This window comes from Solanum pennellii, chromosome 4 (assembly GCF_001406875.1).
Source record: "Solanum pennellii chromosome 4, SPENNV200".
In the NCBI taxonomy this organism is placed as follows: Eukaryota; Viridiplantae; Streptophyta; class Magnoliopsida; order Solanales; family Solanaceae; genus Solanum; species Solanum pennellii.
In genome coordinates this window covers 71,221,533-71,244,832 of record NC_028640.1, presented here as the reverse complement: position 1 = coordinate 71,244,832, position 23,300 = coordinate 71,221,533, and the positions used below count along the sequence as shown (strand labels likewise).

The following is a 23,300-nucleotide window of genomic DNA, read 5'->3' as shown; positions in this document are numbered from 1 at the left end:
TATATCTAGATATTTGTCTTTTATCATAATTTAACATCCAAATATATTAATTAAACACAATTTACTTCTCAAATATAAAAAGAAAAACCTCATAAATTTCTCTAATACAAACCTCTTTATTAAATTTACTTCTCAAATATAAAAAGAAAAACCTCATAAATTTCTCTAATACAAACCTCTTTATTATTTTTTTTCAAAATAGGGAAAAGGGTCTGATATACCCCTCAACTTTGTCATTTGGAGCTGATATACCCCTTGTTATGAAAGTGGCTCATATATACCCCTACTTATAAACAAATGGATCACATATACCCTTTTCCTCTAATGGAAATGAAAAAAAAGATAATTTTAATCTAACTTTTTATTATTTTTTTTCTACAAAAATATAATCCCATGTGAGTAAATTTAATCCTCGTCAATCATATTTTTTTGACATTTTTTTTTATTTTAATGACTAATTTAGAATTATTATTTTGATAATCAAATTTATTTATGTTTCACTAATATTCTTGTAAAACTTGTTGTACATGACCAAAATTTTTCTTCGAATACAAAAATCAAATTACAATATAGACAAAAAAAATAGTTTAATTTTTTTTTCTTTAAACAAAGGAATGAAAGAAAAAAACAAAATAAGAATAAGAAACTCAAATAATTATAATAAAAGAAGTAAAAAAATAATTTATGTATTAAAAAAATTAAAATATACATTGACCTTTGATAGAAGAATCATATATACTCCTAAATAATTTTTTTAAAAAAATTAAAAGTAATAAATATAAATTTAAAACTAATTTTTTTAACTTCCGTTAAATGAAGGATATATGTGAGCCATTTTTTAACGGCAAGGACATATATAAGCCGTTTGTATAACGGTAAAAACATATATGAGCAACTTTCATAAAGAGGGTATATATAAGTAAGTTTTGACAATATGGACACTCATTCTTTTTTAGAGTTTGACAAATCCGAAACGCGCAGAAACTTCAATTTGTGTCGACTTTGGTCAGACAAATTTAAATATTATGCTATATAAGGAAAAATTGATTTTGGCCGCCCTTTCACGTACCTCAAACTGCTACTTAATTTAGGGCACGCTCGTGTTTTGGTTCTCCTTGCCGCCGCCGCCGCCGCCGATTAATTCACCATTTTCTGTAAGCTTATCTGAATATTCAGTACCCTTCATATATGCATTATTTGTATACAAAATGTATTAAATTAGACGTTAGGCATAAACTTATAGAATCATTAATTTTCTAGCAAAAATTGTTAGTATGGTTCGTTTGTTACTTCTTAATCCTCATGAACTACAACGCACTTTTTTTTAGTGACATTGTTAATTAAAAATTTGTGTGTATGAGTTAAAATTTTACTTTTATGAGCTTAACTATTTATTTATTTTTGGCGGTTTCAGTTAATTGTTGATACTGACCTGGTGGAAGGTAGTGGCGTTAATGGCACTTCGTTTTGAGGTGAGCATCTTTGACGTTATTTTAATTTACTACAGAGATTTTTGGCGTTTCATATAAATAGAAGCTGGCACTTATGATATTGGATTGTTGAATATTGATAAATTGTAATTTGTCTTAAAATAACAAGTTTTTGAGTGTTGAATTGAAAAGGGTTTCAAATGATGAGGATGGATGTTGAGGGTTCATATAGCTGACCTCAATGTAGTTTGGGATTGAGGCATAGTTCTCGAACAGTATTACGCTTCTAGTGTAATGTAATAGATTTTTTAATATGTTATATTGGATCAACTTTACTCATCAAAAGAGCGTGTGCCATCAACTTAGGATTGAGAATTTTAAGTTGCAATTTTTTGGCAAAATAATAAGCTCCGCTAAATTTTGTCTGGAAAGGCTAGTCTTTTTTCCATTTTTAATTAATTTAGGGACATCTTGATGGCATTTTACAGAATATTGCAGCTGATATGACATAGCAATGTAACTAGTCTCCCTAAGTTTTTAATCTTTTTTATAACTTTTGTTTGTTTGTTTGTTATCCCACTAACTGTGCCTATGTATTTCTGATGCCAGATCCTTGGGAGATTTAATCGTGCTCGTGCAGCTCAGCTTATACTCCCTCACTATGAGTGCCAGACACCTCTTTTCATGCCTGTTGGCACTCAAGGTAAGAGTATGTTAGGAGTTGGTCGAACCTTGTGAATTTCTGTCTCTTATCTTCTATTGCTATTAATATCATATTTTGTTTTCTTGTTTCAATCAAAAGTATCAGTTGATTCTATCCACAACTTAGAACACTATACATTGTATTCTGCACAATATTGGCTTACCGACTGTATGTTTGGAACTCTTTTATGAGAGTACTTTTTAGGGCAACTTTCACATATAGCAAACAAAACAAATCATATTTGTATGTTATAGTAAAGTTTGCATAATTGCGCTCCATAGCAAACATATAAATGTATAATTCGCTATACATATACAATTGTATGATTCGCTGGCCTATATTGCTGCAATTATATAATTCGATGGCCTATTTCACAGCAATTGTATAATCTGCAATTGTATAATTCGTTGGCCTATTTCGCTGCAATATCTGTATGAAATTTGCATTTGTATACAATTGAATCGAAGTAAAATATTTGTATATTGTATAATTATAAGTGTATAGGAAGAAGATATATGTTTTTGCATGTGTATATACAATTTTCTCTCGCTTTAAACAAAACAGAAACACAATTTATACTTTTCTGTTGTATAAAGCGAGAGAAAATAGTATTTCGCTGCAATTGTATAATTCGCTGGCCTATTTCGCTGCAATATTGCATTTGTATATAATTGAATCGAAGTAAAATGTTTGTATATTGTATAATTAAGTGTATAACACGAAGATATATGTTTTTGCATGTGTATATACAATTTTCTCTTGCTTTATACAAAACAGAAATGCAATTTATATACTTCTGTTCTATAAAGCGAGAGTGGCGAGCAGAGGGAAAGTGGCGAGCGAGAATGGTAGAGTGGCAAGTGAGAGTTTAGGGAGAGAGGCGACTGACAAACGTTTGCTATGGGGCACAATTAAATCAAACAGTAGCTACTCCATTTATTTTAGTTTATTAGTTTGCTATTGTGTACAATTATCCCTACCTTTTAATGCTCTTCATACTTGTAAAAACAGAAACTAATATTGGATTTGTTGATGATATGCATTTTTTCTCATTGTCACCCATTTGGACCTTTCATATTCACAGGTACTATAAAGGGTTTAACCACCCACCAGCTTGAGGATATTGGTTGCCAAATAATCCTCGGAAACACATATCATTTGGCACTACGTCCTACCTCTGAGCTCATTGATGAGTTAGGGGGTCTTCATAAGTTCATGAATTGGCCGAGGGCACTACTTACGGACTCTGGGGGCTTTCAAATGGTAGTTTATCACTCTTCCGCTTAATGTTCACATGGGATTTTTTATTCGAAAATCTATAACCATCTTTATTTAGGATGTACTAAATACATGTTTATCAGGAAGCCTATACGCCTTTGTGCCATATTGTTTCACCATTATTATTATGGATTTCATGCATGTCTTCAAAAGTGTGCAAAACAGGTTGAGTAGCGTCTTATGAACGTACATGAACTTCTTTGTTCTATATGATGTATTGTTTGACAAAGTAAAAAATTGGTTGCTTTGAAGAGCACTAAATGTCAAATGAGCTTAAAATCTTTCTGGTTGTAGGTCTCCTTGTTGCATTTGGCTGATATCACTGAGAAGGGTGTCACGTTTCAGGTATTCCCTTTCTACTTTCCCATTTTTTTTTCATATCCTTATCTCTTTTGTTTCACTCGGTTTAAATCCTACTTCCTTTTTGCAGTCACCGGTGGATGGAAAGCCAATGCTCCTTACACCTGAAGAGTCTATACAGATACAAGTAAGTACATTTTGGGGATGTAGATGTTCTGTTATTTATAGGTCTTGTACTATACTATATTTGTATCTCAAAGTCATACTCCAAGCAAACGGAACGTATAACAATTCCTAACTGGTGCAATATTCACACACATGATAGGTTAGTCCTTGCAAAATTGTGTCAATATGTGTTTGCTTCTATTCTCCACACACCCCCGGATTCTGTACAAGCAGATTCTGCTCGAGCCAGGAATACCCTCTTGGTTACAGATGCTCAATTAGACTTTTGATAGTTAGATGCTTAACTTCATGCTGCATCTCAATGTTTCTCAACTGTATATGCAAGCACTGAGATCTATAAACTGTTGGAATCTTTGGAAACATTGTTGCTACTCCTTTTTAACAAAATAAGGAGTCAACAAGTCCATAACAAAATCCATATAATTCACAGAGATTCCTTTACACCACTAAGTCCAAATGTTCTAGACACAAAAAATTTCCTCCCATGAGCAGAATAATAATTTCCCTTAAAATATGTACGTTTGTATTCCATCCAAATGCTCCATAGAATGAATACAGAGCTGTGCTACAAAAAGCTCAAACACCCTTTTCAGCCTATGCTTGTGCTGGCTTTCTAACATCTATTCACTGTTTTTGGCATAGTCCACTGCACGTCAAAAAGATTCAAAAACAAGTTCCATACCTGCCAGCTGAAACTGCAACAGCAAAATGGATGTGATGCCTCACACAAATTGTTACACCAGTAGCATCTGTTGCTCAAGCTAAAGCCCCTTCTCTGTGAGTTTTGTTGAGTTAAACATGTCTCTGGCATGCAAACAAATCAAGCCACTTTCAGGATAGCTTTACTTCTCCAAATATCTTTGAAGGCCATATTCTAATCCCTGTGATTATATACATTGAGTAGCATGGTTGCTGGATTTCTATTTATAGTTATAGAGCATGACATTTTTCTGGTGCCTGCTCTGGCGTGAGTGCCAATGATTGGTAGTCCTGTGTTCCCTGCTTATTCTTTTTTGGTCTGATAGGCTTTGCGTACGGTGTACACTTGGGTTGATCATTTGTAATTGGACAAGTTAATTATATCATGTGATGCTGTTTCCACTTGTTGTACTGCATTTACTAGTGTGTACTCTGGCTGCATAACATCTGTTGAGCTGACAAAAGTTGTATCTGAGCCGTTGCTTCTATATCATCTACTCCCAATAATAGTGCTGATTAGTTGAATCATATCTTTTCATCAGCCTGAGATCACTTTATGTTTCTTGAGATGCCCTTTACAACTGATTTTTCTTATCTTGCTGACTTGTCCAACACATTACAGAACAGAATTGGTGCAGATATTATTATGGCTCTCGATGATGTCGTGAAAACTACTATCACAGGTCCAAGAATTGAAGAGGCTATGTATCGAACTCTTCGTTGGATAGATAGGTGCATAGCAGGTAATATGATGGAGAGGCTGTACATTTCTATGTGGTTATTTATCTTGCTTAAATTCATCATTAATCACATCCAGTCGGCAAAAAATAATCTCTACAGAATCGGGTTACGACCAGCTGTAGTGTAGGAATTTTCTCTACTTCTTATTCTGATGTTTTTAGTTTTGCCGGGAAGGTGGGAGGTATTTTGAGAATGGATATCTTAGGAAAGAGAGGAATTCGGAAACAATTGAACTTTTAGCTTTTGGTTAATTTGGCACACTTTGATGATGAAAGGACGGAATTGGCTCATTTTTATGGTAGATGTGATAAGTTAGGCGGTAGAGTTGGATGAGATTATTATTGAATGTAAAGTAGTCCTAAAATATTATGCCCCACTTGTCATGCTATGCAATCAACTAGCAGTACTTAACAAGGGTTAAGTCCTGTAGACACTATTGACAGATAGTTGAGTAATGTTCTCGGTGGAACTTGGATGTTTTGAAGTTTTTCTTTTCAAGTAACTGTTTCCCAAAGTTTGCTTGTGAATTTCTCTTTCTAGTGTTAAAATTAGAGTTTCTTAGCTAAAATTGCTGATGTACTAAGATTCTCAATTTTGTGTTTTTCTGCTTTTGTTTGTCATTGGCAGCTCATAAGAGACCACATGAACAGAATCTATTTGGCATAGTGCAAGGTGGTTTAGATCCAGTATTAAGGTGACTTACATTGTGACATCTTGTTGCTTCGGTGATTGCTTTTATTGTTTACGTAAATATATCCTCATTTGACAAACTTTGTTATTTTTATTTCTTGTTATCAGGGATATATGTGTCAGAGGTTTAGTTGAACGCAATTTGCCTGGGTATGTTTGTAGTTCTGAATATGTACACTTTATCAAAAATGTTCATCACCTTGTATGTGGAAAACCTAAACGTGTATATATCTACACATTCATGTTCCTCTTATAACTTATAAAACTCAAAAGTAGCTTACCCGACAAACCAAACTAGAAGAAGGTTCAACAATCAACAGAGTGAATGACTGAATTTACTTGTGTGACAGCTATGCTATTGGTGGTCTTGCAGGCGGTGAAGATAAAGACTCCTTTTGGCGTGTCGTGGCTCAGTGTACTGCTGCACTACCTGAGCATAAACCACGATATGTAATGGTAAATGTCACTCTTAAGATGTTCCTTGGTAGATATAACTTGATGCCTCTGTTTTCAAATTCTCTAGTTTTATATGTGATGCGTTCTGGCTTCTGATAGCTTGACTGCTGTGCTCCAGGGCGTGGGTTACCCACTAGACATTTTGGTTTGCAGTGCTTTAGGTGCTGACATGTATGATTGTGTCTATCCTACTCGTACCGCTCGTTTTGGAACAGCTCTAGTACCTGAGGTAATTTTCTCAGCCCACTACCTCTGTATGTTCATCACTTAATTGGTTTTGGAGATCACACAATGGCATTCTTCTGAAACTAATCTAATACTGATTCTCAGATTGCATGTAAGAAATCTATAACCGCTAATATTCTAACCCAACACCAATGTTTTGTGTATTCTTGATCTATATAGAAATCTTGTCTGACCTGTAAACACTGAGAGGGAGAGATGATAAGCATGTCGTGGGTCTAGTAATCTAGTAGTAGTTAAATAATGCTGAGCTGCTCAAAATTTCCTTTTTAGTAGAAACTCCATTTAGTTGAATTTGTGCACATATGCTACTCCTCCTTCCCTCCTTCCATGTGATAAAATTATTTTTGACTACCTTCTATAAAGTGTTCATGGAGACTGGTAGTTCAATGATTTGATAACTTTACTATGTTTTGAGAAAATCTGGTTTCCTCTAATATATCATCTGATTTTATCTTTCTATTGTTGATTTAAGTTTTTTTTTCCTCAAATCTGTTCACAAATTTTCTTCACAATGTTTCATAATCTTGAGCACTGAAAACCAAACTCAAACAATTTATGATGAGAATATCATCCACCATTCTGTATGAATTCTCTTATTGTGTCATGATGCAGGGAGTTCTAAAACTCAAACACAAGGCAATGGAAGATGATATGCGTCCTATTGATCCCACATGTGACTGCATGGTAAAGTGAAATAGATGATAATCGACTACTGATGGTCTTATTTCCAACTTATACGATGTTTGAAATACCAGTCATCTCCTGACAGGTTTGTAAAACGTATACGAGGGCTTACATACATTGCCTTGTCACTAAAGATGCCATGGGATCTCAACTTCTGTCATATCACAACCTACACTATATGATGAAGGTACCAAACACTCAGGTTTTTAGAGATATTTTCAGTTGTTTATTAGCTCAGCCATGACTTTGAGCCATTCAAATTATGCAGCTTAGCAGAGATTTGCACTCGTCAATTGTTGAAGGATGGTTTCCAGAGTATGTTCACTTATAGATTTTACCCCTCGGCCCTCACTATTATAAGCTTCCTTTACACCATCACTTTTCTTGCATTTTAAGATGAATCACTATCTCATTCTCATTTTCTGCTCTCTCATCCATTTTGCTTCTTTTTACCTTATCATTTGACATATTTGTTTAATTTTGCAGATTTGTCTGTCAATTTCTGCAGAAAATGGTAATGACTAATTTCGCTCAGACAATGATTTCATTGTGTATTGCATCGTATTACAATATTACTTGTTGACCACGTCTTTAAGCCATTAATCACTTGAAAATTCTCCTACCTTTGCCTGTTTGTTTGCTGGTCTATTATGCATGCATTTAATTAAATTACTGATACAAATATTTGTTAGTGCAAATCGTGGTGACTTGTTAAATTTGACCTGTAGTTCCCCCAAGGTGATGTTCCTGAATGGGTCTGCAATGCCATGGAGGTTGCTGGGATTGACATTTCTTCCTGCTGTGCTCCATTTTCATCGCTCTCCGATAAGGTAGAAGATACACAAAATCAGGAAGTGAAACAGTAATTATAAACATTTTTTAACATAGGAGTTGNATGGGTCTGCAATGCCATGGAGGTTGCTGGGATTGACATTTCTTCCTGCTGTGCTCCATTTTCATCGCTCTCCGATAAAGTAGAAGATACACAAAATCAGGAAGTGAAACAGTAATTATAAACATTTTTTAACATAGGAGTTGAAGAACATATTTATACAGAATTGACGATAAGAGCAGCGTGTATTTTGTGCTATAACATGCTGCTACAGGAGGACAGTCATTCAAGAAAATTTTGTAAAGAGTGACACGAAGTGTCGATTTTTTGCTAACTAGGTATCATTCTTCCCACTGAAAGAGTGACATGTATTTATTTTATGTCCCAGAAAATTTTGTATTGAGCTCTGCTCTGTCTAAGGAAATAATTTCCTAGCTATCATAANCTCATTCTTCCCACTGAAAGAGTGACATGTATTTATTTTTTGTCCCAGAAAATTTTGTATTGAGCTCTGCTCTGTCTAAGGAAATAATTTCCTAGCTATCATAATTTATTTTTTCCATTTCCTCCATTATTACATTAAATTCTTATAGTTTTTTTTCCGTCTCAACGAATGGGTGCATCTACAATATATATGTGCTGAAATTGTGATCACGACAAAAAATTCATAACATTCAAATCGTGAAATCGTCTTTCCTCCAGAGTCCAAAGGAAATAGTAAAGCTTATTTAAGATAACAAAGTGTTGAAGTAATTGGGCAAAGTCCAAGGAAAATATTCTGTCTCATGACTTTTCGACCTAGAGCTTTGTACCGCACTCAACAAAACAAAAGAACGAAAGCCAAAAAAAAAAAAGTTATGGCTGTGATTAGTTGTAAAGAAATAAAAAAAGAAAAAGTGAAGTTCAAAATTTTTGCTTAATGTGTTATCCAACCATACAAAAAATTTCTTTAAAATGAACTTTAGAGACATGATGCCAAGCAATTACTTTAGTGCACTCAAAGTAAGCAAAGAAAAAGAAAAAATAGAAAAGAAGTGCAATTGGCTAACATGTTTCTAACCTTTTTTTGGGTATCACAATCTATACGAAGTTTACTTTGTTAACTTGTAATAGGAATTGGAGTGTGGAGAAGTGTTAGTATAAAGTTCTTGAAACAAAGGTTGATCTAGATAAGGTGGTTATAAAATTGAAACTTTTATTTGAATTTATCAAGCGAGCTACCTATTTGTTTGTGTTAAGATTAAAATATTTAAATTTGAATCTATACCTGAATGAATTGTAATAATTAAGATGTCGTAAGAAAAATGAAAATTAACCAAAAAACGAAGAAGAGGATATACCCAAAGAATTCTTTTAAATTTGTCCGTTCGTAAATAATACTACTAGAGTACTAGCTTATGTAACATCACGATATCACATCAAATCTTCATTATTTTTTGTACATTTAGCTCTTTTGAGAACAAAAAAGAGTACTGTATGAATTAAAGAATATACATTACAAAATTTGATAAAATAACAGTGGAGCTAGAGCTATGGTAATTGTTCTTTTTAAAAAAATTACTAATAGAATACAAGTAACTTTAATCACTTCACAATGACATTTTTCTTAATATTGTTGTGGTCTTGTAGACATGACATTTCTAGTAAACACATGTTAGGATATGACTAAAGTACCCTCAATTTTAAGCAAAAACACATAATCGTCTTAGGGTTTAAAAAAAATGGTATATGGTAATTAGTATTATAGCATTAAGACTTACACCTTGTTTGGGTAGTTGTTATCTTTTGTATTGCATTGTTAGTTTAGATATAATATTTATTTTGATTAATTGTTAATTACATAAAGTTTATTGTGTCGTATTGTTTAAATCAGTTGTTAGGTAACGACGAAAAGACCCATTTTATGTAATTGATTTGGTATGATTACATCGTTATCTAATATTTTTTTCTTATTTTGTCTTTACTTATTATTTAATAAGTATATTTTAGTTTTATCCTATCTTTTCATAGTAATTTTATACCGTACCCTACTTTTTTTTAAAATTAATTTATCATTCAAATTATGGATGTAAGACATTATGTAATGACGGAAAACAATACAAATCAATCCAAACACACTACAAGAAAACTGTGAATTACATGAGAATTTTTTTAGAAATTAGTATGAAAATTTGCAGAAAAATAAGCTTCTTGCAAATTTTCATACTAATCCCAGGAAAATCTCCATATAATTCATAATTTTCTTTTAGTAATTATATTCATTATAAAAATATGATTTGATATAATACAATATAATATAATACATTATGAAACAATATATTCCCTCCGTCCGGAATTGTTTGTCATGTTGTGCTTATGAAAGTTAATTTGACAAATTTTCAAAGGTAAATTGGATCACATTAATTCGATATTTTAAACCAAAAAAATTAGATATTCTAAAACTATAAAAAAGGTAATATATATATGAATAAAATTATATATATGAATAAAATAAAAAATAACTCTCTTTTCGTGAGAATCTATTCCATAAAATAATATTTTTTGATGACCAAATATCAGAAAATAACTTATTTTTTCGAATTTGTCACCATGCGATTATATATTAACCCGTCCGATTATTTTTTTATATGTTACGAAAACGCCAGATTATGTGCTAATTTAAAAAAAAGCAATATTAACGACAAAACATCCCTCTTTCTACATCATTAGTCAACTTTTCTTTTTTTGATATTACGTGCAAGTATGTCTTATTCCTTTAATGTTAAGCTTAATTAATAATTGCGACCAATGTCTCCAATTAGTTTTTTTTTTCTTACAAAGATTAGTAAAAATAATTTTAAGACTAAATCTATCTGCCCTACTCCATAGCTACTAGCTAGGAGTCTAGGATTAGCATTAAATACAATTTAAATTATAAGTCGTATGGATGACTATTTTTTTCTTTTTCTCACTTGGTGTTCGGTGTTTATATTAGACTTCTGATAAAATTCAGATTACGCATTGTAGGAGTCACTCCTCACATGATTTCCTCTATATCTCGAGTTTGAATCTGAGACCTCGATTAAGGATAAAATAGTCTCAGTATTAATATACTATTGCACCACAATCCATATTGATAAATTGTACACTACCAATAATCAATATTATGTATTTTCAAGATTAATTAAGAGCATTGTACTTTGAACACTCATAATTCAACGGACTCATTTTTAGTCAACCAGTTTGTTAATACAGAAAACAAAAGGCATGAATTTTTTGAAAAAAACTTTAATATGATAAGTGATATTTTACCCAACATGAAGTTTAAGTGTGTGTTTTAGGTCAAGCAGCTAAATTTGGCCAAAATCTAATTTCTATGTGGAACATGTCAAACATGTAAATTCGTGTCCTAAACAACCTAAATGTAAATTTATTTGAGGTTCACTAATTAAGTATTATACCAAATAATTAAAAACAACAACGTCACTCCAAGCTTATTGTATGTATTGTCCATTTTGGTTGGTTAGATCTCACTCATTTGTTGGTTGGGCTCAAGTCATATTGAGTCAAAAATATATTTACCACGTGGATCAAAATATCAAAAATATTCTTGGTATAGGTTCAATTTCAAATAAAATTTACAAGACATTTCATAAGATATAAGTTCAATTTCAAAATATTATTCTTTGAGAAATTCATAATCCATGAATTATGTTTTACCAGACTAAATTCACAATGCTCAAATTATATCTTATAAGACAAAATTTACAATGCAAGAGTTATGTCTTACAAGGTATACCTTTAATTTCAGAATATTATGTCTCAAGAACTTCATAACCCACACCCTAAGACACAAGCTATAACATAACATTCATTACATACAAAAATAATTACAAGACAATTCACAAGGCACAAATGATGTATTAAAACCATATAAGAATTGGGCTAATGTGTAGCAAAAATGACCATGTGAAACATTGTAAAAGTATTTTCCTAAAAAGCATATTTTGTTTGATAGGTTATAGATAATCATAACAATTTATTGATTTATTAATAAATATTGAAACATATTATTAAAAAAAAAAAACAAGCAAATTAAACATAGTAATAGTTGAACGAATTGAGTTATGACTCGATTTCTAACTCATTTTAACGTAGCCGATTTGAGTCCAAGTAAGCTTAATGCATGTTAATAATTCACTTACTAATTTAGCCTATTTTCACCTGCCCAAACTATTTAATGTTATCCGTCTGTTTCACACTCCTAATAATATTCTAAATAAATAAACAATACATAAGTTCTCTTCTCTCTTTTTTTCTTTTCGTGTCCATAGACCCAGCTAGGTACCAAATGAAACAAAATAAAAGAATTTAGGCAGAGAATAGTCTTTGTCCTTTGATTAAATGTTGATATTTCCTTGTTAAGTCATTATTATTTTTAAGGAAAAATTACGCAATTAAAAAAACATATACTAGTTAATTAGCTAATATAACTATAGTTTGCATTAACTACCATCTGAAACTTACTTCTAGCTATAATTACATTCTCTCTCGCCTTTCTCTCCTCTCTTTGGAATATCGCTCGCCACTCTCCTCTTTTTATCCTTCACCTCTCTTCTCTCCCTTCTCAATCCCTCTCTCACTTCATACAAACACAAATGTATAAGTTGTGTTTGTGTTTGAATAAAGCGAGAGAGACGGAATATACAAATCATATGCAACTTATAATTATACAAATCTTAACCTACCCAATTCTCTTTTGACCCCCTCTCTCTCGCGCGCTTTATACAGACACGAGTTATACAAATACAACGTATAATTTATGTTTGTATAAAAAGAAAAAGAGATTGGATATACAAATACAAATGTTTTAACTCGTATCAATTGTACAAGAAGTCATATTGTATGCATATGTTACAAATACATTAACTGATACATATACGTTAATAATTACATATATACAATAACAGTTCACCTCTCTCCACTCTTTTCTCTCTTGCTCGCCTCTCTCCTCCCTCTCCCGATCTTTCTCGTCGGGTATGCAAATACATATGTATACCAGTTACATATATATATACAATTATTTGGACAGATATACATACACAATTCGACATATATACATATATAAATTGCCTCTCTCCACACTCTGCGCGCCCTCTCCCAGTTGCCTCTCTTCTCCTTCTCCCAATTTCGTTCGCTACTCTCCTCCATATAACACGTACCTACGAATTGTAATTAGCAAATTATACCTATGGAGCATAATTAAGTTATTTTTGCGTAATTATATGTGAAAATTCTCTATATTTTTATCAAAAGAAAATTATTCAAAATAAACACTTTAACCCCTCACACTTTCATTTCCCTTTTTCTTTTCTTAATAGTTTGGACATTTAAATGAATGGAGGACCACCACATTTATCTTTCTGTTTGTCTGGTTAAATATCACCAAACCTGCTTCTATTATAAAAAGTCAACAATGGTAGCTATCATGCATGGTCACAATTATTGAATATTAATTAATTACTTCTCCATTTAGTTAAGATAATTATATATATGCTTCTAACAAAAGGGGAACATTTGGTGAAAACTGTATCTTTTGCTAAAAATGGTTGATGCATTGTATCTATCTTCTCATTAACCTTTAAAATCATCTAACTAAGCCTTCAATTTTTTTTACCATTACTTTGCTAAAAGTTTAGTTAGGCAAAGACTATGACATATGATTATTGTGTTGTCAAAATCCATCCATCTTGGGTACTCAAATTTTATTTCTACATATTATGTCCAATAAAATTAATGATTTATTCGATTAACAAAAATGACTCCTTAGGTTTAAGGGTAGGTTCGAAATTATCCTTTAAAGATATGCTTGAACAATTTTAGTCCATTAAGTTTGGTAAATAAACACTTTTTGATCTCTCTTAATAAATTTGACTAAAATAGTAAAAGAATAAAAAGAGAAAAGAACACTTGTACTCAAAAAGGAAATTATTTACTAGCTATTTCTTACTTTAATTTTATACCTCTATTTTTAACTGCTAATACGTGTTTTCAATACTGATATAATTTTCAGTTTTCACTATAACTTTATAATTTCACTCTGTGTATATAAAAATTAAAAAGTGTACATTATATTTCTAAAATATAAAATCTTTTGAAAATAATTTATAGTTTCAAATCAATGTCATTTTATTCGATCATATTACTTAAGTGTCAAAATTTCTTTGAATGAGGCGCAAAAGTCATTCTCATTGACTTTTTTAAAAAAGCCAAAATTGTTTGTCTCTCAATTTTGTTAATTTGTTTTATCATTCTTTTTTTTTATTATTATTGTACAACCATTTAAGTATACGTAATATTATGATTAATCAGTAATCAATATATCAAAGGATCAGTAATTTTGTACGTGCAAGCTTCGAATATAAATAGTATTTCTTTCATCTTAATTTTGTGACATCATTAAATCTAACACAAAATTTAAGAAAAAAAGATTATTTTTTTTATACGTAATCTAATTTCTGAAATTAACCAAAATTATATATGGACGAACGGTTAAATTTTCGTGGAGAACTTTTTATTCATGTGTAATGCATAATAGAGTTAATGAACTCGTTTTCTTTTTCCATATGTACATATTATATCTGTGTGAGTATTAATTTATAATATATTGTTTATAAATTTAGTTTAAAAAGAAATGGAAGAGACGAAATTAGTAAAATATTACGAGTTTTAATAACAAATTAAAGTATACACATTATCGATCTGGATAGTTTTTACACTGTATTAGATAATTTTCATTTGTTTTATAGTAATAGATAACATATCTTATTTTTAAGATTTCAAACTTCATATTTTAAGAAATTTTCTCTGTGAATATCGTTCGAATGATCTCACCATTCAAAAAAATATATTTGTACTGACGGTATATAAAACTTAAAATACTACTTATTTTAATGGGAAAAGGGTCAAAATTATCCCTCAACTTTGTTTTATTGGTTGACTTTAACCTTATCGTTAAAAGCAAGTTATTTTTACCCTTGCCGTCAATAAACTTAACAAATATATCCTTCCTTTAACGGAAATCCCCAAATCAATTGAAATTACCCAATTTTAGTTGAAATTATCTAATTTCTTTTTTTACCCAAACAACAACCCAACCCGTTAAACTAAACAAAACTCATAATAAATTGACCCATTTCCTATCTTCTTCCCCGTCTTTCCAGTGTTCTTGGCTAAATATCCATCAAAGGAGGGGTATATTTGTTATGTTTATTGACGACAGGGGTAAAAATAACTTGCTTTTAACGGTAAGGTAAAGTCAACCAATAAAACAAAGTTGAGGGGTAATTTTGACCCTTTTCCCTATTTTAATTTATTTTTTGGTTTTCCACCTAATATTCGGTGCTCGCATTAAAATTCGACTAAATTCGCATTCACGTTCGGAAGTCAGGGTAAATGTGTTAAAATTGAAAATAATTAGGTGTAATGCGAAAGCTAGCAAAGTAAGCCTCAAAAGACCATGAGTAAGAAGACAACTGATAAATATACCAAAAGACACAAAGACTTAACGTGATTCAGTCAATCGACCTACATCCACAACGAAGATGATGCAATCCACTATAAATATGATAGTACAAAACATAGAGAGAGTCAACCAAAATACATGGGAGGTTCACACAAGTGATAACATATCAAGCTTCTGGTCCACAAATCCCCCCCCCTCCCACCCGCTCCAATCAAAACTCTCAAAGCACCTAGGACTACATTGTGAATACTGATTAAGTTAGAAGAAAACTATATTTATAGAGTCCTAAACCTTTTCGTACAAGAATATGACTAGTCAAAATACTAAAATATTTTACTAAAAGAAAAACATATTTATAATAAAAAATCAGGGCAAATAAAACCCAACAAAATGTGCTCTCTAACAGAGATGAAAGACGATTTTGTACTCAGGCGGACTTAACCCTAAAATCTTTAATTCAGAATGAAAGAGTACTTAGTCGTCCTAGTGTTATTCTATTATTACTATTAGCTAAACATACAAGAATTGAAGGATGAAGAGAAGTCAAGATGTATACACAATCACGTCTAATTACATAGTAGATAGTTGAATAAAGTGAAAGTTGTAGCAGTAGAAGTGATTCCAAAATAGGGTGGGGGCACAAAAATATACATGATGGTGCCTTCTGAGCAAGTTAGTGGTCAATTGTTAGGTGCCTCCTCTGTCCTCTTATTGGACCCATTCTATTCTTTACGACCATGCCAAAATTTACCTACCTACGTACGCTACCCTAAAATTTTCCTACTATCTTAATTCAATAGCATATTCAATGCACGCTAACAAATAAATCTTACTACTAGAGGCGTAATAATGTTATGATCAGGTGTTCAATTAAATATCTTTTGTTGAAAAATAATATTGTGTATATAAATAAAATGATATGTGAAGTGAGTAAATAATATGTTCTCAACAATCTTACTAGAACAAAGTGTTGTAGCTCAGTGATTATAGATGCCTTGAAAGAGCCGATCGATACTTAGGGTGCTCACGTGTGTTTGAATCTCACTAGCAACAATTTTTATTTTTATTCACTTTTTTAGATATTCTCTATGAAAATTTTAGCTCCGCCACTGCTTACGGCCCTAATGCACATTAATATTCAATGAGACGTTAATTTATCTTTCAATCTGAACGATAACTGTGCTATAAGAAAAACAAGAAAATTGTATGTATATTCTATTGGCGAAGGTGCACAAGCGGATGGCAGGCGTACATATTGAGTGTCTGGTTAAACTTAACAAATTTTTGGACTAAAATGATCACTTTTTTATACATAAACGATAACTTCAATTACATGTATATCTGAAAAGCTGAAATAATTAATTTTCCATACACCAACAATTATTTCAACCATGTGGTATAAAAATGAATGATTAATTAAATAGTCCAACCCCATCCATTCAGGAACATTGTGATCATTTTATTTTTAAGATTAATTATTTTTTACTAGGAATTATGTTGTTTAAAAATTATGTCGGATTTAGAATTTAAAATTATGTTGTTCAAAAACTATGTCGGATTTAGAATTTAGACTATATGTACTGTGTTTTACATATAAATATAAGATTTAATCCTGAAACACTTTCTGCTAACCTATTGTTTAATTAATACATCACCACTCAAAAAAATCATAGATAGAAATGGATGGATTAACAACCTGGTACTTATAAGTAATAAATGATAGTAAATTTTTTTGTACCAATTGTGACGCAACAATACGTTATATTCTAGTATTAATATTATTTAGTATAAATAAGTGGCATAGAACAAAATGAGGATTGAAAATAAAAATAAGGAATGTTGGAAAATAACAAAAAAAAGAGTGGGAAATAAATAAATTAGGGGGAAATGCATGTGATAAATTGCAGGGTCGGAAACAAAGGTAACACACCACGTGAGAAGGTTTGGTTGATCAGAAAATCAAATTTTGGCAGAAAGGTTGGCTACGTTGCTAATTCTGCTCGATAGCCACTCACTCCTCTGCCTTTCCCATGCCTACAGCCTGGACCTTTTCTGCCATCCACCCCCACCTCTCTGTCACTCGAACTCACACTTTTAATTTTACGTCGATTTCATATCATATTAAATGTTATAGCTATTATCAAAAAGGATTGCGATACAGTGGTAAGTATTCCTTCATTATTCATTAAGAGGTCGAAGCACTTTACCCTCCAATGTGGTGCTTTCTGTCGTGAATTTGGGTTTAGTCAGGCTTCGATGTGTGTACCAGCCATCAAATGAGAAACCAAAAAAAAAAATGTTATAGTTTATTAGCAAGGAATATTCTAATTTGTAGTTAGTCAGGCTTCAATGTGTGTACCGGACATCGAATGGGAAACCAAAAAAAATGTTATAGTTATTAAAATATTCTAATTCGTAGCTATAGTTCGATTATATCAATCAGATTTTTGTATATACTTTCTCTAGCTATTTGTATACAGTTTTTGAAAAATTCATAATAAATTACTCTATCTGTATATTGACAAGCAAAATATACAAATAAAGTTCTGAAAAATTTATAAATATATAAATACATAATTTGTAAATACTTACCCCATTTGTATATTCGCAAGCGAAATATACTAACGGACAGAAATATACATAGAAAATGGAACTATAGCGATGGAGCACAGTTGTCAAAACTATAGCTATAGATTCTTATTGTATTTGTTATGTTTGCTATTTTGACTCTTTTAATAAACCTTATTAATATGTATATATATTCAATGGATTTTTAAAATAAATATATTATTTAAATAAGATTACTGAGTTTAGTTAAATAAATACTCGACTAGGTAAGATTTTTTAGTGTATAGATATGAATGTAATATTTAACTTTTCTACGTTGAGGTGGATGTAACATTACGATCTCGTAAGTTTATCTAAACCCTAAACCTAATAAGTACTTTTGAGTAGGATCACAAATTTATAGGTAAGGAATAAATCTACTAAAAGTACATAAGGTGTAAATTAAAGTCGCATTTATGAAAATACAATAGGTTTAATGCTAAAAATCGTAAGGTCTGAATCGATTTTCATATATACATATTATATATAATTTTTCAGCAACAGACAACCCATAAATTTGTGTACTGGATCCACTACTATGTACAATTCTTGAAGTTTATTGTATGCTGATACGGTAAAAATATATTTATATTATTAGGTAACTAATTAAAGAACAAATGTAAGTAATTGTCTCCAATAAGTGTTTTAGTATAATCTAAATAAATAAAATAATTAGTTATCTACTACCATATGTTAAAACACATTAATATTATATGAATAATAAATTCCTATATAATGCAGAGTCAAGTAGAATCAAGAAATTCATCCGAAGTCCTTTTCAAGTAAATAATTATATTGTAATAAAAATTTTAATTACGTCACTCTATACGACGAGTAAATTCCGTGATTCTATTAGTATAATATTAGTATATATGCTTATCTAGGTTGGATTATACATGGGTGGTTAGTTGTGGACACTGTCATAGAAAATTGCAGATCACAGAATTTGTGTGCATTTTGCCTATATATGATAACGTCATAAATAAATTTTAAACTTCTAGTTATCTATTCTTGTGCCCAATTGATGAAGTTTATTCTTTTATCTTATACTAACTGAAGTTTACCAGTACTGGACAAACTTTCAAATCATGAAACAATAACCAAGACAATATGGTGGATCAAATATTTCTTGTGTACTCACGATGTAGAATGTGATATTGACAAATTATCATAATACTAATAGTAGTTGTAATTGTTATCATAACTCAAAATCATAATCTATAGGCTATATATTATATTCTATCGTTACTCCAAAGCTTCGTTCAGCTTAACAAAAGTCTAAAATCAAATGCACCAATTAAGGTCTCATGCATATAGAAATATTAAAATAGCAAATTTATGTGTGTTGCAAAACAATTTGTTGATTGTCTTGTTCTAAAATTAGATCTGAAAAAACTAGCATGCAGTTGGACTTTCTGGAGCCAACTGGACAATTGGATTCAAATTTCACAGTTGAAAGACATAAAAATCAAAAGAAAGAATATATAAAAAAATAATTGTGGAAAAAAAAGGAGTAGTAGGAGTAGTAGTAATTGTCAAATTATAAAAAGTCATTTCACATCATTAAAAGAAGATATATAGCTGGGCAGCATATATAAAATTACTGTGAGTCCATACCTTTGAAAAGGCAAAAAGAAAACCATATAAACTCTTTTATTTTTCTCTCATACAGAGTCTTCTCTTTTCTCTTTCTTAGTTTCTTCTTCTCTGCTTCTTCCTATTTATTTTAATAGATTGATTGATTGGTTAATGATGAAAAACAAGTCCCTTTAATTTGTTGTCTTTTATTTGTATTTTTTTCTCTATTGCTATTGAGTTAACCCCTTTTATTCATATCCACATCTTTTAATTTTCTTGGTATTATTTTGCTATTCTAAAACACCACTATACAAATATCTGGTGTTTTTGTATAATTCCTTTCAACAATTTCAATTTTCACATTACAAATTCTCCAGTCCTGTCAATTCTGTTTTTTGTCAAACCAAAGAATTAAGGAGATAAACTAATCTTATCATCATGAAGAGGTTCAGTTTCTCAGATTCTTCTGGCAAATTGCTTTATCCAACTGAAGGTAATTATTACACTATCAGTATATATAAGTTAAATTTTTCCTTCTCTAGTTTAGGGCCGAGGCTTTCAAAGCCCGCCTTAAACCTAAAAGTTTCATAAAATTCAGTAACTCTAGTTCAAATGTCAAAAGATTTATTCACAATTTTACATATAAATGATCCATATAGGGACAAATGTACGTAGAACTTATCTTTACCTTGAGCTGCGGAAAAAAATCTTATAAGAAAATACTCCTGTGATAACAAATAGAAAAATATAAAGTAAATGATGCTAACAGATAAAGTCCAATGAAGTTCTAATAGGACTGACTGACTGATCATTATTTTCTTACATTTTTTGTGTGAGCAGAGAAAAATACAGAGAATTTGGGATATAGCAATGAATTTCAGGCAATGTTGGATGGATTGGAAGATGAAGATGGGATAGAAGAAAGTGGATGTGGAACAGGGAAGAAAAGGAGGTTAAGAGTGGATCAAGTTCAAGCACTGGAGAAAATTTTCGAGGTTGATAATAAACTTGATCCTGATAGAAAAGTAAAAATTGCACAAGAATTAGGCCTGCAACCAAGACAAATTGCAATTTGGTTCCAAAATCGCCGTGCCCGTTGGAAGACTAAGCAATTAGAAAGAGATTATAACATTCTCAAGTCCAATTACGAAGCTCTTCAACATAATTACACCAAAGTTGAACAAGAAAAAGAAGGATTGATTACTGAGGTAATTATAACTCTTCCACATTTCCTTAATATCTAATACTGCTCCCTCCGTCTATTTTTACTTGTCCACTATACTAAACTAGACAAAGTGAAAGTGCACGAAATAATGATGTTTTAGCTGATATGGTTAAATTGCAGTTAAAAGGGCTGAAAGAGAAGCTAGGAGAGGAAACATTATTATCCCCTGTATTTCAAAGGCCACAAGAAATTCTGAATAAGTTGAAGAATTCATCAGATTTTGTGGATTCAAAAGATGGATCATCAGACAGTGATTCAAGTGGAGTGATGAATGAAGAAAATTACAACATTTCAACACTCAATTATCAACAATTAATGCCTAAAGCGTCATCTTACAGTAATTCCCTGGATCATTTGTCACTATCTTCATCAACATACACACAGTTAATGGATCCAAGGGCAAGTAATTCTACATCATCATCAATGAGAGCTTATAATAATAATAATGATAACAATAGTAATAATAATCAGCAGCAACAACAACAAGCTGTTGGAAGAATTGAGGAGCAAAATGGTTTTACAACAGAGGATTCTTGCAACATCTACTCTGTTGATCAAGCACCAAATCTTTATTGGTACTTTAGTGACCATAGAAATTAGCTTTTATATAAGTTAGTAATTTTCATCAATTTTAAATAACATGTAGCCTAAGTATTTGAAGCATCAAGAAGCTATTTGTGTGTTTTTTTTACAACCTTAGATGTTATTTACTTAAAAGAGATTAAAAAAGTAAAAATAAAGAAGAAAGGAATTGATCACAGAGATAAACTCAGAATTAAAATTTTATATTGTTGGTTCAAATCCATTATTCACAAGTATTAGGTTAAAAAGAACCAAGCGTTTATTTAGTTTGTTCAATAGTATAAGTTTTCGCAATTAGTTATTTGTACATGCTGATTATTTGAAAAGAATAATCATAAATTGAGTGATTTTAAAAGAAAAATCGTAAGTTGAGTGATCATATAAGTGTTATGAAAAGGGGGATAGGATAAGATTAAATTAACAGTGTTATGTGAATAAATGTAGACATCAATGTGTATGGTTGGGGGCCAATATGTCTATAAAATAGAAAAGTTTGTTTTGCATGATCATGTCATGTAGTCACTTTTGGTTGCATAGGCTACGTAGTCATTTGGGCACCCATGTGTGAGATGGTGACTTTTACTTGGAATTATAAGCATTGGTGCTTCTGCTTTAGTCACTATCTTCCAGAAAATGACTTCACTATACGCCAAGTTTTCATTTATACATCCCATCTATTGTACAACAAAAATTGACTACATATGATGTGATCACATTTTGATAAAACCAGGGAATTTAGGGATTAAGTTTTTCTCAAGTGGTGTATAATAAATATTCCATGAATGAAATAGAAATTCAACTCAATCCCACAATAATATACTTATTCCTAAGATTTTGTGTAATTTTTAAGGGGTTTATTTGAATTAGTGAGAAAGAATTTTCATATTGAGAAATTAAGAAGTTCTCCGCTATTTTCAGTGAAAATTCATTTCGCCTCGTACATTTTTCCACTAAGTTGATTCGGTGGGAAAACTATATTTTATAACATAAATTTCTTATTAATTCATGATGAAAAAAATCTTTATTTAAACGATAACTGATTAAAGACTAAGTTATTTGTGTCTCAAAATTTGTATAAGTAATATCATTTTGGTAACTTCGAAGAAAAAAATCATTTTTGATAACTTGATATCTACAAGTAAAATTCTTTAAAATATAATATTTGTAATCTTACTAATAAAGATGACCCGGTACATAAAAATATAGTACACTCATAATTTATTGAATAACTTAAAACTCAGTTTTAATTTATTAATATATTTAAAATAGGGGTTGGTGCATGGCTGTTGGGTGCCTATCAAACCCCATGTGGTGGGTAAGAAGTAGACCATGACACATACAATCAAGTTGATGAAAAGCTATAAAACTTAGCTTATACATTAGCTTCTTGCCTTTGAAAAGGTTGATGTTTTTTCTCCCCATACAAATTAATAAATGGAGTTAGGAACACTATAAACTGAACAATATTTATACTCAAAAAGTCTCTTGGATTTTTTGACGTCACATGTCACATAATAAAAGGGTCATCATAATGTGATTATTTTAATTTTCAAAGAGAA

At 31.0% G+C, this 23,300-nt stretch overlaps 2 protein-coding genes across 4 annotated transcripts; both read left to right on the top strand.

Annotated features, from left to right (window-relative positions):
- The first annotated feature begins 973 nt into the window (after positions 1 to 973).
- On the top strand, positions 974 to 8,683 carry LOC107016207 (queuine tRNA-ribosyltransferase catalytic subunit 1-like). Of its 3 annotated transcripts, none has more exons than XM_027916205.1 (17): positions 974 to 1,154; positions 1,415 to 1,472; positions 2,040 to 2,133; positions 3,218 to 3,396; positions 3,706 to 3,756; positions 3,842 to 3,898; positions 5,219 to 5,339; positions 5,965 to 6,031; positions 6,136 to 6,177; positions 6,378 to 6,483; positions 6,602 to 6,712; positions 7,342 to 7,413; positions 7,499 to 7,600; positions 7,682 to 7,728; positions 7,900 to 7,927; positions 8,142 to 8,186; positions 8,331 to 8,600. In XM_027916205.1, exons 2-17 carry the CDS (start codon positions 1,455 to 1,457, stop codon positions 8,421 to 8,423), a joined length of 1,233 nt encoding a protein of 410 aa, XP_027772006.1. In that variant the 5' UTR covers positions 974 to 1,154; positions 1,415 to 1,454; the 3' UTR covers positions 8,424 to 8,600. The 3 variants fall into 3 exon arrangements, with proteins under 3 accessions (XP_027772006.1, XP_027772005.1, XP_015072186.1); XM_027916204.1 differs by having other exon boundaries at positions 975 to 1,154; positions 8,142 to 8,287; positions 8,432 to 8,683; XM_015216700.2 differs by having other exon boundaries at positions 975 to 1,154; positions 8,142 to 8,297; positions 8,442 to 8,683.
- Positions 8,684 to 19,958: 11,275 nt separating this feature from the next.
- Positions 19,959 to 21,917, top strand: LOC107015895 (homeobox-leucine zipper protein ATHB-6-like). Its single transcript, XM_015216325.2, has 3 exons — positions 19,959 to 20,427; positions 20,775 to 21,142; positions 21,280 to 21,917. The coding sequence occupies exons 1-3, from the start codon at positions 20,373 to 20,375 to the stop codon at positions 21,757 to 21,759; spliced, it is 903 nt and encodes a 300-aa protein (XP_015071811.1). The 5' UTR covers positions 19,959 to 20,372; the 3' UTR covers positions 21,760 to 21,917.
- Positions 21,918 to 23,300: the final 1,383 nt, after the last annotated feature.